At 40.0% G+C, this 16,310-nt stretch overlaps 1 protein-coding gene across 3 annotated transcripts in view; it reads right to left on the minus strand.

The window, feature by feature from the left end:
* Window positions 1–1,459: 1,459 nt before the first annotated feature.
* Window positions 1,460–16,310, minus strand: part of RAB31 (RAB31, member RAS oncogene family) — a 62,468-nt gene continuing 47,617 nt past the window's right edge. For all 3 annotated transcript variants that reach the window (XM_058825680.1, XM_058825671.1, XM_058825688.1), the window contains one exon: window positions 1,460–5,628. In XM_058825680.1, the coding sequence (XP_058681663.1) occupies window positions 5,531–5,628 (98 nt within the window). In that variant the 3' untranslated portion in view covers window positions 1,460–5,530. The remainder of the gene's footprint in view (window positions 5,629–16,310) is intronic.

Below are 16,310 nucleotides of genomic sequence, written 5' to 3' on the forward strand. Positions count from 1 at the left end.
AACACTGAAAGGGGATAAAAAAATAATAATCCTTCAGTTTACTCTTTTCCTTTCAGGGAAGCGAGGGAAACCTGGTAGTGGCCTGAACAGTTTTGCAGATTAGGTGAGGGGGTGGAGGTATGAAGTAGCTACACAGACTATTTCATCAGCCTTGCTGTCCTGATTTCAGTGCTCAGGAGATCACAGCAGGGTGTCCTATGATGCTCTTTGCAGAGGCTGAAGCTGCAGTGGTGAAGATTTTGAAGGCCAAAATGTCAAATACTTTTCCTTAAGTACCTTGAGACACAACCTTCAATCTTCAAAGGAAAGCAGAGGAGATTTATTTTCTAGTCAATTGTATAGCTCCCCTCTCATTGCTGAATTCAACTTCAAGCTAACCTAGAGCACCACAAGCATATGCTTCCAAGCCATGTAAAACATCCCACTGACAACACAAGGACTGATCCATTCAGGGGCACAATTCTCTTCAAACACCTAAGGGCAAAACAGCATTCACTTCAGATTTTCCAACACACTGATAATAGTTAAAGGGCTTAGGCTTTCCATTAATTAAGTACATTGCCCTTTAGTTTACACTTATGTACCTGGGTTCCTTCCTGTTTATGCACAGCTGGAGGTAAGATACATAATGTTTTCAAGATCATTTTAATTGCTTTAAAGCAAGGAAGAGATCCTGTGTATCTTCCAGCAGTAACTAAACTCACCATGTATGAAATGTCTTTGAAATACTGGTTTCTCATTACACAGAAAAGTGGTGTTCTGTGCTGTTATTTGAATGACACTGCTTCTTACATACTGCTGTGCATTGAATTTATCATGGCAGTCAGAAAAGTCTTACTCCAAAACCCCGTTCTTCCTTAATAAACCCAGCTCTTCATTCACAGTCCCCATAGTTGTTGTAACAACTGTGAAAATATGAACCAAACAGTGCAAAAATCTGCTGGTGTAGTTAAATACCTCTTGAAACAATAGCACCAAAGGGAATGAAACACTGCACATTTCTTAAGAGAGTGTTAATTCTTCTAGACACAAGTCTGAGGGAGGGACATAAAGTAGGGTGAAAAATAAAAGCATACAAAAGATGAAGTGTCTTACAAGCCATACTAGTCATTGCTGTTATTCAAAGCAAGTGGTAACTGGAAGCTCACTTTCTACTGACAGCTACTATTCTAAATTTCTAAGCAGATGCTAGCCACTCAGGTCCCTCTCTTCTAATGGATAAATCAAATAACATAGCAAAAGGATTTTCAGATCTTCTTTTTCTGGTTTTTGGGAGTTCATCTGGACTGCAGGATCCCCCAGGAATGCATTCACTTTCTGTTAAAAGGCCATCCACACACGTTTAAAGCAGCATTTAAATCCCAGGCAAGTAATCCACAGACTGCAGGGAGGCCTTTTTCAAGAGCAAAAGACATGCAAAATGGAAGCTATTTTGTTCTGCTTTATTGAAACCAGAGATAGTCCCAATTCAGAACCATTTAAAACATTTATTAGGGTTAATCATTGTAGGTTAAATAAAACACAAAAACTACATTTTAGGGGGGAAAATATTATTAGGTATGATACAATTAATATGTAAAACAAAAGGTAAAGTATTAACAGATTGCAGCATCCCATACATGAAGCAAGTGGGTCCAGCCCAACCAAAGCTCTTATATAAACAAAACAGAGGAAGAGTACCTAGCAGGTGATTTTAAACTGGAAATTTATCACCGACTCTGGTATAAATAATTAAGGGTAGGTTAGTAAAATATATCACTGTAGTGAAACAGTGTGATGACAGCCAGAATGCTCACACGTGTAACCTATCTAGTCACGCTTATTCCCATGTGCCATGAAGGATTAGCGAAGACATGGGATGACAAATAAGTTTTTCGGGTATTGATACAGACTCATATTACATTGCAGCACTTTAGATAACATGTTGTACTGTGAGCAAAAATAATAAGTTTTTGAGCGTCACTTTATTACTTCTAAGTTCCAATTCCTGAAAAATATGGCTGGTTTTAGATTTCTCAATCTGCAAGACAAACATTTTCTAGAATATGCCATTTTCATGCACAAGAATGGCAAGTCAGAAGTTGTACCTATGCATATCTCTATCTTCTTGCTTCCTTTGATCCACAACTTTATGTTCATAAAGGTGAAATGATCACTAACAGAAAAATGTACTTACAGAATAAAATGTGTTGTATATGAGAACCAGACATAGTGAAAAAAACACTACATGTCAGCAGAACAATACAAAACCATACTTTATATACACACACATATGTAGAGCATATACAAAAACTAGTTCCTTCATATTTTTCTTTTAAACTTGTTCATGACAAGCCAGAAAAGCAAGTCACCCTCAACTGGACAGTCACAGTCCTGAGTCACAGTGCAAACAAGCTCCACCAAATATCCTTGGCACTACAGCCTGTGCCTCAGTCCTGCTGTCAGCTCTCTTGAGAAAATCAGTCTTGGACAAATCCAGCACCAGCTGGCTAACCAAGAACTGCAGCATTGATATTATTATTATTATTATTAGAGAAGATCAGTTACACAGTCAGGTGCTCCAGTACAGTAATTCAGCTTTTCACCAGCCATTAACTACTAAGAGGAATTCCAGTTGCTGCTAAACTTTCAACTCTGAGATTGTCATTTTCTGACTGTTTATGAAGGCTGGTGGTACTTTCCAAGAAATACAGGGAACCAATGGAGCAGAAATCATTAATTTTACATTTTAAATTCACTATTTTTAAACAAACAATTGCCCTATTTGAAGGGGCTGCACCTTTGCTTTGACAAACAGCAGAGAGGCAACAATATTGTCAAAAGTGGGCCCTGTGTTCAGAGAAAATGCGAGATGCTCTACACAGCACACTGGCCTGTTATTTTTATTCTGGTTTCAGACTTCCCTACTGAAGCTTCCAGTAACCCAAATCTCAAGAACTCATACAATCAGATTCCTTATTAATTTAAATCTTTTTCTTGACTAAAAGCAGAATAAAGTGATTTAGATTTGCCCTACCAAAAGCAAAACCTCTTTAGTCACCATTCAAATTTTAAAATCTGTCAGAGATCCATTATAAAAACTTCCAATTTAAAAATATTTTAACATATAACTCATAAACCTGTTCTGATTCACATACTGCTCAAAGCCAGCTGTGATAGCTGGTTGTTCAGGACAACATCCCATAAAGATCAGCAACAATTGCCATTTCTAACATAAATTAGAGTATACAGGGTACTCACAAATTGTCTTAAAAAGCTTTCAGACATCTCAGTTAGGATTTAGTAAGTTTTGAGATGCCATGGTAGAAAAAATAAAAATATGCAACAATGATTTACAAAAGCTTAAAAATCAATTACGGATAACTGCTATATATTGAACAAAAGTTTATGGCACCTCTAAAAACATGGGTTCGATCTCATCTTGTTTTCTGGGTAACTGGTCTAGCCTCTTACTGGGTTTACATAGGAGGAATCAGATCTCTTCCAGCATTGGGTCATAGACCCATAAAATGTATGAACCTGTGATGTTGGTAAGTTTGGAATTTCCTTAGCACTGAAGGCCACATTAAGCTTTTCCCTCCCCAGCCAAGTGAAAGAGCCAGGCATCCCTGGCAGACTTGCTTGTACTGGGATGGAATTAAATGTTCCTTAAGGGAGCCTGTCTCACTCCCCTGCTGTCCACAGTGATGATTACTGAATTTTCATTTAAATAACCCTAGATTATCAGTTAAATACTTGCTGCAATGAGACAGAGACATGGATCATATATCAGCACAGATGAAAACTGAAAGTTTGGCCAAAATATCCAAGGCTGTATTTTCTAGAATAAGTGTTTTCAAAGGAGGCTAAAATATAGGAGAAACTACTTATATGTGAAAAAACAATGCAGCATAGGTTCTCAAATAAAATGCAGAGGGATATTTCCCACCTATGCTACTCCAAACCCTTGGAGACAAAATGTTCCTGTTGATTTTATCTGGCTCTGTTTCAAGCCCTAACAATTGGTGACATTTTATCTAAGCAATCTCACAACCAGCCAATAAGGTCTGCTTTTCTATGTATCAACACGGAAACGACGCTCTCGGCTGCCTGCTCATGGTTTATTGTGGAAAGTTATTTTTCCCTTTTGTTTGCTTTTCATAAGCCCTCCTGAAAATGTGCAGCGGCGATAATTTTCCTCATAAGAGAACAAATTAATGTTGTGGAATTCAGGCTGGGCTCTGCTTTTGAATACAGCATTTCTTACTCCAATTCCCACTTCCAATGAAATTGATGGAGAAGATAAATTTGGATTTTATCATCTCAGTCACACACATTCATAAAAGACAGAAATTGAAAACACATACAGTTTAACATTATTTCTACTTCATAACCCTCTAAAGGAATGCTTTCCTCCACTGCATTTCCAAGTGCATCACGCTTCAAAGATATCACATAGTGTGCCTTCCACACCACATCCCCACACAATTGAGAAGATTACTCCACAAATTCAGGGAATTACATCTGTAAGCAAACATTCACGTTTGTTTTTTAGATTCCAGCCTCTAACCCCAAATAATATTGTGCTCTCTTGTGCAGATTTTGTACAGAAATATCGTTCTTTGAACTCAAACACCTCTTGGAGCAGAGCACTGAGACCACACGGAGTGGGGCACTGTGGCACCCTCTCTTAGAAACCAAGGAATACACAACCTTGAACACAGACAACTTTGGTCTGGGGCACAGATCTGCAGGAACCCTGGTAAGCAGTGGATATTAAGCCTGTATTTATGCTCATTTTACATTTTTAGCAACTATTGAACCCACACCATACACAGGGAATCATGCCACTCTACACAGGGGCCGCATTTTCACTTCTTTCTGGAGCACACTGGAACTGTATGGGGTCCAGCAGTTTCCTTCGTGACAACTCCTTCTTCCACATACACAGCACTTCCTGACACAGATTTTGACTTCCAGTCCATAAAAACTGCATTCACTCATCCTTTGGATCCTTTTTTTTTTTCTTCAGCTAGCAAATTCAGTCCACTTCTTGCTGATGTTTACTGAAAGTAGGAGATGAAGCTGCAGATTTAGAAAAATCATGAAGCAGAGTCCAGCTAAAAAGATGGCAGAGAAATTGTAAGCCAAAATTCAGGTTTTATGAGATTTTTTCACCATATTATTACAGAGAAAACTCTAAAAACAGGCCAAGTCGACTTTGCAAAATTTGCAGAAAACCTAAATTTTATTTAAAAACTGATCTTTTTATTTAAAAAAACCCCAACAAAACAGTCACTGGTTGAAACAGAGAATCAGAGTACTTTGTAATTTTGACAGGATATTAGAGAGGATTTTCCAACTGGGTTTTGCAAAATCCCTTTGAAGTAAAGCCTTCTGCTTCTGGTCCTTGCGTTATTGCTCATGGGAAGTATTGAAATTACTGCTTTCAAGATAAGGAGCCACGTCACTGAGATCACGAAGTCCTTTCTCAGTGAAAAAAAAGCAAACGGTGCTGTTTTTCAAGTAAATCTAAAAAGATCAAGTTGGGTCAGCAGCACCGCCTACCCGTCTGTGAAGTCTGCCTTCCAAGTTTGATTGCTCCATTGTTACTGTTTTCATGAGGATCTAAGGGTGGAATTTGCTGACCTGAAACACATGAGGAGACATGAATTCAATTTTCCTGATGTGAGAACAACACACCATACAGGTAACAGTTAGAATTTAGCTTGCATAAGAATTACATCTGTGAAACTTTACAAGAAAACAACCGTTCCTTGAATATTTTCCCTTGTATCCTGCTCATGAAATAAAGACTTTCACATTAAAAACAATATATGAAATATGGCTACTGAGAAGACATGAAGTACACTGAAATTATATTATCCATGAATTTTTTAAATAGTTATCTTACTGAGCTCCTTACAACTTAAAATGAGAAAATTCACGTATTTCTCCCAGTTCCACCTAAGTGTGAATGGTGCAAGTTTAAAGAGATTGTGCCCATCCTAAATCTGCATGACATTTAGTCCTAGCACACTGGAGTTTTACAAAGCGCTGTAACTAAACACATGGTACCTACAATTGACAAAGAAAAATAGATCTGTCCTTTCCATTGAATCCCTTCCTCTTTTTTAGGCGTATCCACGTCTTTCCAGTTGACAGCTTTGATTACCTAACATCATCATCACCCCTTTCTTTGCAAACTCTCCTGATTTTTAATCATCTTATGGAGCAATTATTTAGAGTGTTTGAAAGAATTCCAGCCATTACAGGAGAGCCAGAGATCTCTCCTGGGGCAGAAGGGCACTGCTCCAACACCCTCCCCTGTGTGCCCTTTTAGTACTGCTGCATCTTTTGTCTAACTGCCTTCCCATTAGGGGAAAACATACAATGTGCTTAATAAGAAGAATAATAAATGGAGAAAGAAATTCTCCCAGCTCCAGTCCATCCTGTGTCTCTCTCTACCTCTCTCTGGTGTGCATCTGGCTTTTGCATTAAAACCTTGTGTGAGCTCTCCATCAGTACCTTGAGATTTTACAGTCGTGGTAATGTACTTTCCCATCACTTTGTGGATTTCCTAAAAATTTTTTTCTGAAGCTGAATCCATTTTTATGAATTATTCCTGGGTTTACCATTACCCATGTTAAATAACATGAGTTAAAATATTTAACACTTGTTTCTTATATACCACTTTCAGAGAACAGAATTCCTGTGAACAGCTCATCATAATCCAGGTGGATTTTACAGCTTAGATTTCCCCATCCTTTGCTTCAGTCATTCACAGCTCTCTCTTACCAAATGTTCTATGAATTATGTACCTATGCTGAAGCCTCAGTCCTACAAATTATTTGTGGGAGTGGTTGTGGGTGGGCGAATTAAAAGCATTCAAGTAAAATTCACTCCCAATGAAATCAAACAGCAAAATTTGATCTGTAAAACTTGTCCTTAAATTACCTTTAGCCAAGATTCAAATTTTCTCTTATTCAGTTAGCTCTGCACAGGTATGCTGTACAAGAAAAGTGTGATTTTTAAAGCAGATAATTTTGTGTGTTTGTGCAGCTGAATGAGAAGGGGAAACATCCTCCCATTACTAAGGTAAAGATACTGCATCTGGTCCAACACAGTGAAAAATGTGTATCTTGAGGGTCAAAGCACGTATAAGCACTGACATTACAATGCTGAGCTCTGTTTGGGTCACTAAAATATCAGCTTCACATCCTGCTTAACATTCTGTTCAGACTTCATGTTTGTAAAGTAAAATAAAAAGCAGAATAGGTGGTTATAGACCCAGCTGTTACATGCATTAGTGCTGTTGGCTTTGTTTGGAGACAAAGAGAATCCACTAATTCTTAAAACTCTAGAGAATATGAAGAACATGGTATCTGTGAGAGTCTTTCCAAGAAGGCAGTGCTGTCGTCATAGAGACCTGCAGGGAACTTGTGCATAGGTACCTAACACTTCCAAAGGGCTTTCAACTCAGTCCCAGCAAAATAAAACTGTCAATCTGACCCAGACAGAGCACAAAGTAGCTAAAAAACCTGGAAACTCCAGACATGGCTTCCACAAATAATTTGCCATTAGTCAAATACCTCTAAACGTTTGTTCTTCTAACAGTAACTTTGGAAGAGGAGAGCTTTAATGTGCAAACTTTCATTTTAGAAATGAAAGCCTAACTTTCATTTTAGAAATGCATTAAACCAAGACATTAACTCTATTTTTTTTCACTCAGCTTTTCATATTTCCTATAAGAAGTATTTTCTACAGTAGTCCTGATGTGTATGCCAAGAAGCAGGCAACTCTTATCTTTGGAGCAAAAACCTTGCAGGCTTCAAGGTCAGCAAGCAGTTTGTCCAGTTCAGACCAGGACACAATATATGTTGTTAAGAATCACCCAGATTTAAGTAATTTCTCAGAACAATAAAACCCACATAGATAACAACTCTAAATAATGAAGACAAAAAAATCTCTAGACCTATTTGCTGCTTAGTTATTCTTGAACTTAAGTACAGTTTGTCAGGAACTAGCCATGTTTTCTACTGTTTTGCTACCACTACCCCCTCCTTGAACTCAATGTAAGGAAATAAATGTTTAAACAGCCTAAACTTTTACTTTGAGTCTGAGAATATTTTTTCAGTAAGTGATTCTCGCCTCGCTTATTACTTCTCTTATTACCAGAATTATTAAACCATGAAGTTAAACCATTTTAGCTTTATTAACAAGACATGCCTGCCCAAGCAGCTTTTACCATGATAGGAATCTTGGAGCATAAAACTCAATCTAACACCCGAGAACCATCTCCATGGCAAAGATACAGCAATTTTTCATCAGGCATCGGGGAAAGTGAATAAAAAAAATCAGTCAGAAATCTGTCTGACCTATTGTCTTTTCCTAGGCCTCCCTGACAGTAGGCACTGTAACAGAGAGAGGCCTAAGCAGCAGGAGAACACTAAGGATGAGGAGTGAAATGCTGATCCAGCATCGATACTTCCTGCTTCTAACCCAACTCAATCACTATTGCCACCTAAAAGCACTGTGATCATCTCATCTTGTCATTCAGCTCCTGATAAATATGGCATCAATATTGCTGACACCAACTCAAATATAGCTGGCACTGAGTCAGGATCAACAGAGGTCACAAACTGAATTAATTTTGGAAAGTATATACTCATTTAAAATTTGCATCTCACTGGCATCCACAGTCTCTGTTTCAGAGTAATAAAAATATCCCAGTATTGAATACCATAAATTAAAAATGCTTCAGGTTATTTCTTTCACGCAGTTTATGTCAGAAAGAAGCAGCAGTGCTCTGACATCCAGCCCTGGAATTCTCATACTGAAGAAATAAAAACATAAAGGCAATTCCTCTTCAAACTGAAGACTGCTTGGTAAAGATAGAGTCAGCTTAAAAGCACCATCAGAGATTGAACTCCTGGAATAATACTTGGGTATTGGGTTGGAAGAGCCCTTAAGATCTGGGGAGTTCTAACCCCCCTGCCCTGGGCAGGGATGTCACTCACCAGATCAGAGTGCTCAGGGCACCTGGCCTTGAGCAGTTCCTGGGAAGGGGCATCCACACTCTCTCAGGACAACCTGTTCTCATCTCTTGCTTAACTAAAGATGACAAATTAGACCACAAATAGTCTTCACCCTGTTTTGAAGAGCAGGACACAACTTGCCAGCTTGCCAAAGATCAACAGGAGTGTGTTTTAGGATTCCAGAAATAGTTATTCACAGAGAATGCATACACATTTATCTAAGATTTCTCCAGCTGAACTGGTGAAACAAGGAACTTGGGGATAAAATATTACTGAGCTGGTATGAAAATTCCATATGGTTCCTATTGCTGATATTCCTACAGAGTAAGTTGCTGACTACAACTTGAAATTTGATTTTGCACTATTATTAAATGTAAGATTATATATTTCAATTTTATTTCACTAAGGTTCAGACCACGTTTCACAGATTTTGTGCAATAAAACTGTTTGTAACCATCCACCTCTGCACATTCCTGAAGAGGTCTTGGTGTCCTCCATCCTCTCATTCCAGTAAACACTGGTGTGTAAAACAAGAAGTGTCACCAGAGACTGCTCAAATGTAGGGTTACAGAAATTGTCACAGCTCTGAGGTGAATCATCCAGATTAACAGATGAAAAGCATTAAAGCAATTGCATCTCCTCCTTTCTGGCATGTTTGAGTCGGGCTGAGGCGGTCCAGAATGAAGGTCAGAGTCTTCTCCAAAACCTGGTGGAGTTCCAACTCCTGCTACTGAATCTGAGGTTTGTTAAGAGATTAATCAGCACTGTGGGCGTTGCTGTTCTAAGAGTGCCAGAGGCAAAGAGATTGGGAAATGGGAGGGTGGAACAAGAGATAAACAAAATGGGAATGAAGAAAAATGAAAAGTGAAGCAGAGAAGCAAGAGAGACAGCAGAAGCTGGGTGGCAGCTCAGTGAGCAGAACTTGAAGAAAGACAGGGAGTGCTCTAGTGCAGTTGGAAGCAGGAGGCATCATGAAAGTAATAAAAGCTGCTCTCTTTGTTCCCTTTTGAATGTGATGCTCCAGTTGGAAGCTGTGACATTCACTAGCTCAGAAAAATCAGGCTTGGAGCTGAGTTTTTTGCTCTTGTTTGAGTTTTTAAACATTAAACTAGTTTCATCATTGACCTGTAAAAGACTGCATGAAAGGAAAGCTTGGGATCAGCCCTAAAGCTGAGCATAAGGCTCAGTAAAAAACCTGCAACAGTTACCATGATGACACAGGGACAAACACAACAATGCATTGAACAGATGACTCATTTACTGTGGAAACAGATGTGTTGTGATCAACCTGAACTGGCACATCCAGATGATGAAGTCAAGTCCCAAGGACTTGCAGAATCACAGAATATGCTGAGTTGGAAGGGACCCACAAGAATTAGCAAGTCCAACTCCTAGCCCTACACAGGACACCCCAAGAGTCACACCATGTGCCTGACAGCATTGTCCAAATGCTTCTTGAACTCTGTCAGGCTGGTGCTGTGACCACCTCTCTGGGGAGCCTGTTCCAGTGCCCAAGCACTCCCTGTGTGAAGAACCTTTTCCTAATATCCAACCTAAACCTCCCCAGACACAACTTCAGGCCATTCAAGAAGCAGAGTCCTGCTATCTAACACAACAATTACTCTAAGGAGAAGAAGCAATCAGAGTCCTCTGCAGTGGCTTTCTCTGCCTTTCTTTCTGTCTTCCTGAAAATCATGTACTAGGTAATTTTTAGGGGGCTGGAAGGTGAAATCCATTCCGCTCTGCCCCAGAGAAGCAACCTAACACCTGTCAGACTCAGGTGAGCTTTTCTAATGGCTCACCTGAAAAAGGGTTAACTTCAAGCAGGGTACAACAGCTACACAATGCCCAGAACCACCTCCTCAAATTGCCAGCTGTATCCCAGCAAGTCGAGCCCCTGCAAACCTCATTAATAAAGAACAGCCACCTGTGAAGACCAGGCAGAGCAAAGCAGGCACATCTGATCCAACAGTTTTAGCAGTTTCCTGCGCCTGTAGGACTTAAAACAGTCCCACTTCACATCTCCCCCAATTCTTTCATGCTCTGAAACCTATTTCAGTAGTATTTTAGAAGTTTCTCACAAGAATTATAAAGCTTGGCTAACTAGTCTGTCTCTAGTTCTTTCCCCCCAACCCCCATATTTATAATTAAGATTTCCCCAATTGACTGTTTACTCATGTTGTAAGTTTTCATGCAAGGGAGCACAATAAATAAAATCGACTGCATAAGTAAACACATTTAAGTGGCAATTATTTTAATAGTCCTAATAGCACAGCTAACAGCATCTGCATGCAAGAAAATAAAGCCTTTGGTTTGGTTTGATCTAAAGCAAAAGCATAGATTGCTGACACAAATTCTTGCTAGGGGAAGCAGCAATACAACTATGTTTTGCTCATTTAATTAAAATCTCCAGAAAAAAACCCCAAACAAATATTCAAATCTTGCATGTATCAAAGTAAACAACAGTATTCCTAATTACTTAATTACTAAGATCCAACCTTGACTCAAGGGCCTGCTGTAATTAACTTTGGGCTATGTCAGTTTATTTACTATTGTTTTAAGTTGAAGTGCTCTCCTTGGAGAGGAATCCAGTACCTCACATGTTTAACTTTAGGAGTAGTCCAAAGGTCATTAAGTTTTGCTCCACTCACTGAACTCTGAAAGCGAGAGGAGAACTAATCCTGAAACAGAGGGAACATAAACTAACATAAACTAACTAGGGTAAAGAATATAACCTCAAATATTAGTTTGGGCAATGTTCTTCCATCCTCTCACATCCTGTACAAAAATTCAATTATGAGTTTGGACTACCTTAAAAATTGGCATATGTCAAATTTCTTTGTAACCTAAATGTACTTTCTTTTCTTAAAACATCTTTCATAGACCTCTTCAAAGTACTTCAGAAATATCTGCAAATCAGCAGATAAAAGGATGAAAACCACCACACTCATCACTCACAAAGCTTGCAGACTGTCCATCTGCAATTTCACCCATCCAAGCCCATCTGAGTCAGTGTAAACATTGAGTGTCTGCTGGAAAATATTCCTTACCCATTTCACAGGTAGTTCATACCTTCCACTTTAGCCTGTCCAGTATACAACTGGTTAAAGTGTAAACTCTAGAGATCGAGTTTGATTTGGTTTTTTTAATCTCCCAGTATTTCTAGGAAACGAGTATTTGGGTTACATTAAATATTCAATATATGAGCTGCTGGCAAGGCATCAGAAAATCAATAGCTTCATACATTTATAACTGAGCATTTACCACATGAAAGGTTGAATCCCAAGACAGAAACTGCTCTAATTAGGAAGCCTCATCTAGGAAGAATGTTCTTATCTGGATTTTAAACATCAGCCAGTCTCTCCTTCTTGTAGTAGGAGCACCAGTGTGAGTGAGCATGCTAACCACTCTTTGCACAGTCTCCAGAGTGTTCTGATAATGCTCTTCCCACTTCCTTCTCACCCACAACAGAGGATGCTGAAATGATTTAATCTTGCCCCCTTTGGTAGCACACTGATCTCAGACTTTTGCTGGATGGGGCCTTGAGCAACCTGATCTATGAGGTGGCATCCTTGCTTGTGGTGGGGGAGCTGAACTAGACGATCTTCAAGGTCCCTTCCAACCCAAACCATTCTATTGCCCTATGATTTGCCAGACTTCAAAGAAAATAACCCATGGCCATCATGCTTGTTTTGTTTAAGCCCAAGTTTATTTCATGTTTTCCTGGGACGTTAACCAGGGAGCCGCGGGCTCGGCTCAGCACGCACCGAGGGCGGTTCTTACGTAACCTGCGCCTTCATATCTGGGCCACCTTCACACTGAGGGGGCAGGCAACACACACGGGCTGGAGGGAAACAGCTGGGTGTGTACCAGATTTGAGGTAACTCAGGCTTATTTGAACTGGTAAATGAACAGGTGTCTGAGAATTGCAAGGGTATGATTGCCACTAAATGATAGCACACATTGGGAAGCTTGTTTAGTCTTTGAAAAGCAGCCAGGCACAAGCAAAGGTCAGTGGGCTAAAGTCCCACAAACAAGAAGGGGCAATACAGAACTGGTATGACCCCCTGCACAGGCACAACTTTATTATACTGCTGTTGTATAATACATTCTTGGCATTTTTGCTGCTGCCAAAAAACCAGCAACAAGGAGCCACTGTGCCTATGATTCTTTTAAGGCTGGGAATAAAAAGTTAATAACATTTGTTCCTATAGAAACTCAGCTATTAAAAAAGAACTACTGGAACAAATTAAAGAAACACTGAACTGTTAAGCCCTTTTTATGTCAGAAACCTTTAAAGAAAGACATTGGGAAAAATCTACCTCCAGTGAGGAATATACAGCTGTATTAAAGTACTCATTTCATGTTTACAGAGACATAAATCAGTCACGTGACATTTCACAATCACAGCAAACCTTCAGCCAGGCACTGCTAAACAAACCCAGGCTAAGTGAGGTAGCTTATCATTTGAAATCCCATGGGTACAACAGAACCCAGGAGCCGCAGCCCATTACCCAGTGCAAACTCCCAGCTCAGAGAACACTGACTTTGCTGATTCTCGTACTCAGTCTGCCTCCTCATCCTTATTTGCCCAAGTGTAGCGACTGCAGAGTACCCCTCCTGTCAAATTTGACCCATCTTCAAAAAGATCAGAAACTTGTACTGATTCTAGTCTTTCACATCTTGTATTTTCTTGAGACAAATTAAGGGCGATAGATTTGTGTTGAGACTGTGCTATGAAGATATCCCTCTAAACAGCCAAATCCTCAAATTGTGAGAGAAACTTATTTAAAAATCTTTTAAGCACAGTGTAATATAATAACTTTAGAAATGAAGCAATCTTTCTATAATCTCTGCTATTTTTCCAAGATTTATCTGGCTGTCAACAAAACATACCAGTTCCCCTTTTTTCTCTATGCCTTCTTCCTATCATTATGAGTATACATTTTTCCATCATACTATTTCACTCCATCCACAACAAAGTCCCTGGAAAGAGACAGTTGTTAGACATCTCAGGAAGGAAAAATTTTATGTTAAAACGCCCCTGGGAAATGAAAAGCATAGGAAAGAAGGATGTAATTTTTTTTAGCTAAAATAAAATGAAGTCTAACCTTTGGGCTGCTTAGGCTATCAATTTCAAGGAGGATTTAATAGAGAAATTCTCCACACATGTTGGAATATCCTTCCAAATCCAGACTATAAAACAGATAACACAAACAATCTACCTGCAAAGTCCAAGGTAAACAGAAATTGCTGCTTCCTTGTTCAGAGGCCAGGGAGCTGCACCATGCCCTTCAGGAGCAGCACAGGGAGAAGGGCAGGAGCTCTCAGGCAACATGAAAGCAAATCTGAAGCTACAGAGTGACTTTTAGGGCATCACACAAACAAAATTAGCCAGCAGAGAGGAGACATTGCCACAGGAGGATTTCATACTCTGAAAAGGCAGAAATGTTGCTATGCAACTTGGGCAGAGACAGGCTTTTTTGGAAATTGCACTAAGACTGAAGTGGTATAAAACATCAGAAAGTTACTTATCAATACTCTCTGTCCAGTCACAATCACACTAATTAATTCTACTGCTAATCAAGCATTTTTCACTTGGTTTCCACTATATTTCTATAAACATACTCTACCAACTCTCTCCTCTCTGCTGAGTGCTTGATAAGGTCACAAGTAGATCCACTGAGACCAAATATTTCTATATATAGAAGTAATTGCCTGTGGAATTAAGTGCACTTGCCTGGGTATCTAGTTCATACTAAACTTAATTTAGCTGATTTTCCTCGTCTATTATATTAATTATTAGGGACAGTGCACACCGCCAGCTGCAGCAATGCCTATCAAAGCTGGAAACTAATTATCTAATTATATGGCAAGAATGAGTTCCTCTGCAAGAACATCCACAACCATCAGATGCAGACAAACAAGTAAACTATCATAGGGAAGAACCAGTTCCTCCAGACACCCATGTGGCACACACCTCTTTTTTAAAAGGAGGCAAAAGAATAGTAGTGTATTCTAGGAATACTGGCTCTTATTAACCACTTCAAATATATCCCATGAAAGCAAAGCAAACAGTTCTACAGGCCCCATCGCAGGCAAAGTGTGCTAGATAATATCAGCTGATTAAATATATGTGAAATAAAAAAAAAATAAAATAATGGGAAACAAGGAAAGGACACAAGGTTGAGTGTCTGGACATGCTGTCTCCTAGGTCTCTGCACCCCAGAAGAGGATTCAGGGAGAGAAGGAAATAGCAGTAGTGGAAGAAGATTAGACTATGGATGTCTTAAGAAATCTTAACCATACAAGCCTGAGGATGCATAGGGAGCAGCACCGTTTTTTATCATCCCTGTTGTTTTTGAAAGGTTGTGGAGAAAGATGAATGTTCTATCTGTCTTCAAACAGGGACATAACAAGCCAGAGGTCTACAGGCTGATTAGCCTCACTCTGCTTCCTGGGACAACCCAAAGCAAATCCTCTGAGAAGCTGTTTCTGAGCACAAGAAGGTGAAGAAGGTGGCCAGACCAGTCAGCATGGGCTTACCAAGGGTTACCCATGTCCAGCCATCCCCGTTGCCCTCAATGGCAGCATGACTGAATGCTGTTTACCTTGACTTTGGCAAGGCTTTTGATACTTCTCCCTGCAGCATCCTGGAACATCCAAGGTGGGATGTTAGAGTCTAGATAGGCAGGCTGTTAGCTGTGAGAGTAGCTGGCTGGAACATCCAACTCAAAGGCAGTGGTTAATGGTGTGTGTCTACCCATAGGCCAGTTATCTTGATTACTCTGATAAAATACCTTTTATCAGAGCCTGAAGGATGAAAAAACAGGCACCCAATTCAGCCCTCAGATGACACCCAACTCAGCAGTGCACTCAGTATCCTTGAGGGCAAGGCTGCCCTTCATAGGGCCTCAGGCTGGAGGCAGATATGCGTCAAAAGAAGCGTTTAAATACTTCAGAAAGGACAAATGTCAAGCACTACTCGTGGGAAGGAAGAGCCCCTGGCTATGAGAGAGGCTGGGCACTGGCTGCCTGAGAAGCAGCTCTGCCCAAAAAGGACCTGAGGGAAGCAATCTGAGCATGGGCCAGCAGCACGCTCTGGCAGCAGAGCAGCAAGCCACCCGAGCCAAGGCAGAACATTACATTGGGCAAAGTAGTTATCCCCTCTTAGATGTGGTCCAACACCACCTGGGTCACACTTGCTTTGGGCCCCACAACACAAGTCAAATGTTGACAAGCTGGTACAAACTCAAAGGAGGGCTGCAGGACAGTGAGGGCTGAAGGGCCTGC

This window comes from Ammospiza caudacuta, chromosome 1 (genome assembly GCF_027887145.1).
Source record: "Ammospiza caudacuta isolate bAmmCau1 chromosome 1, bAmmCau1.pri, whole genome shotgun sequence".
Taxonomy (NCBI): Eukaryota; Metazoa; Chordata; class Aves; order Passeriformes; family Passerellidae; genus Ammospiza; species Ammospiza caudacuta.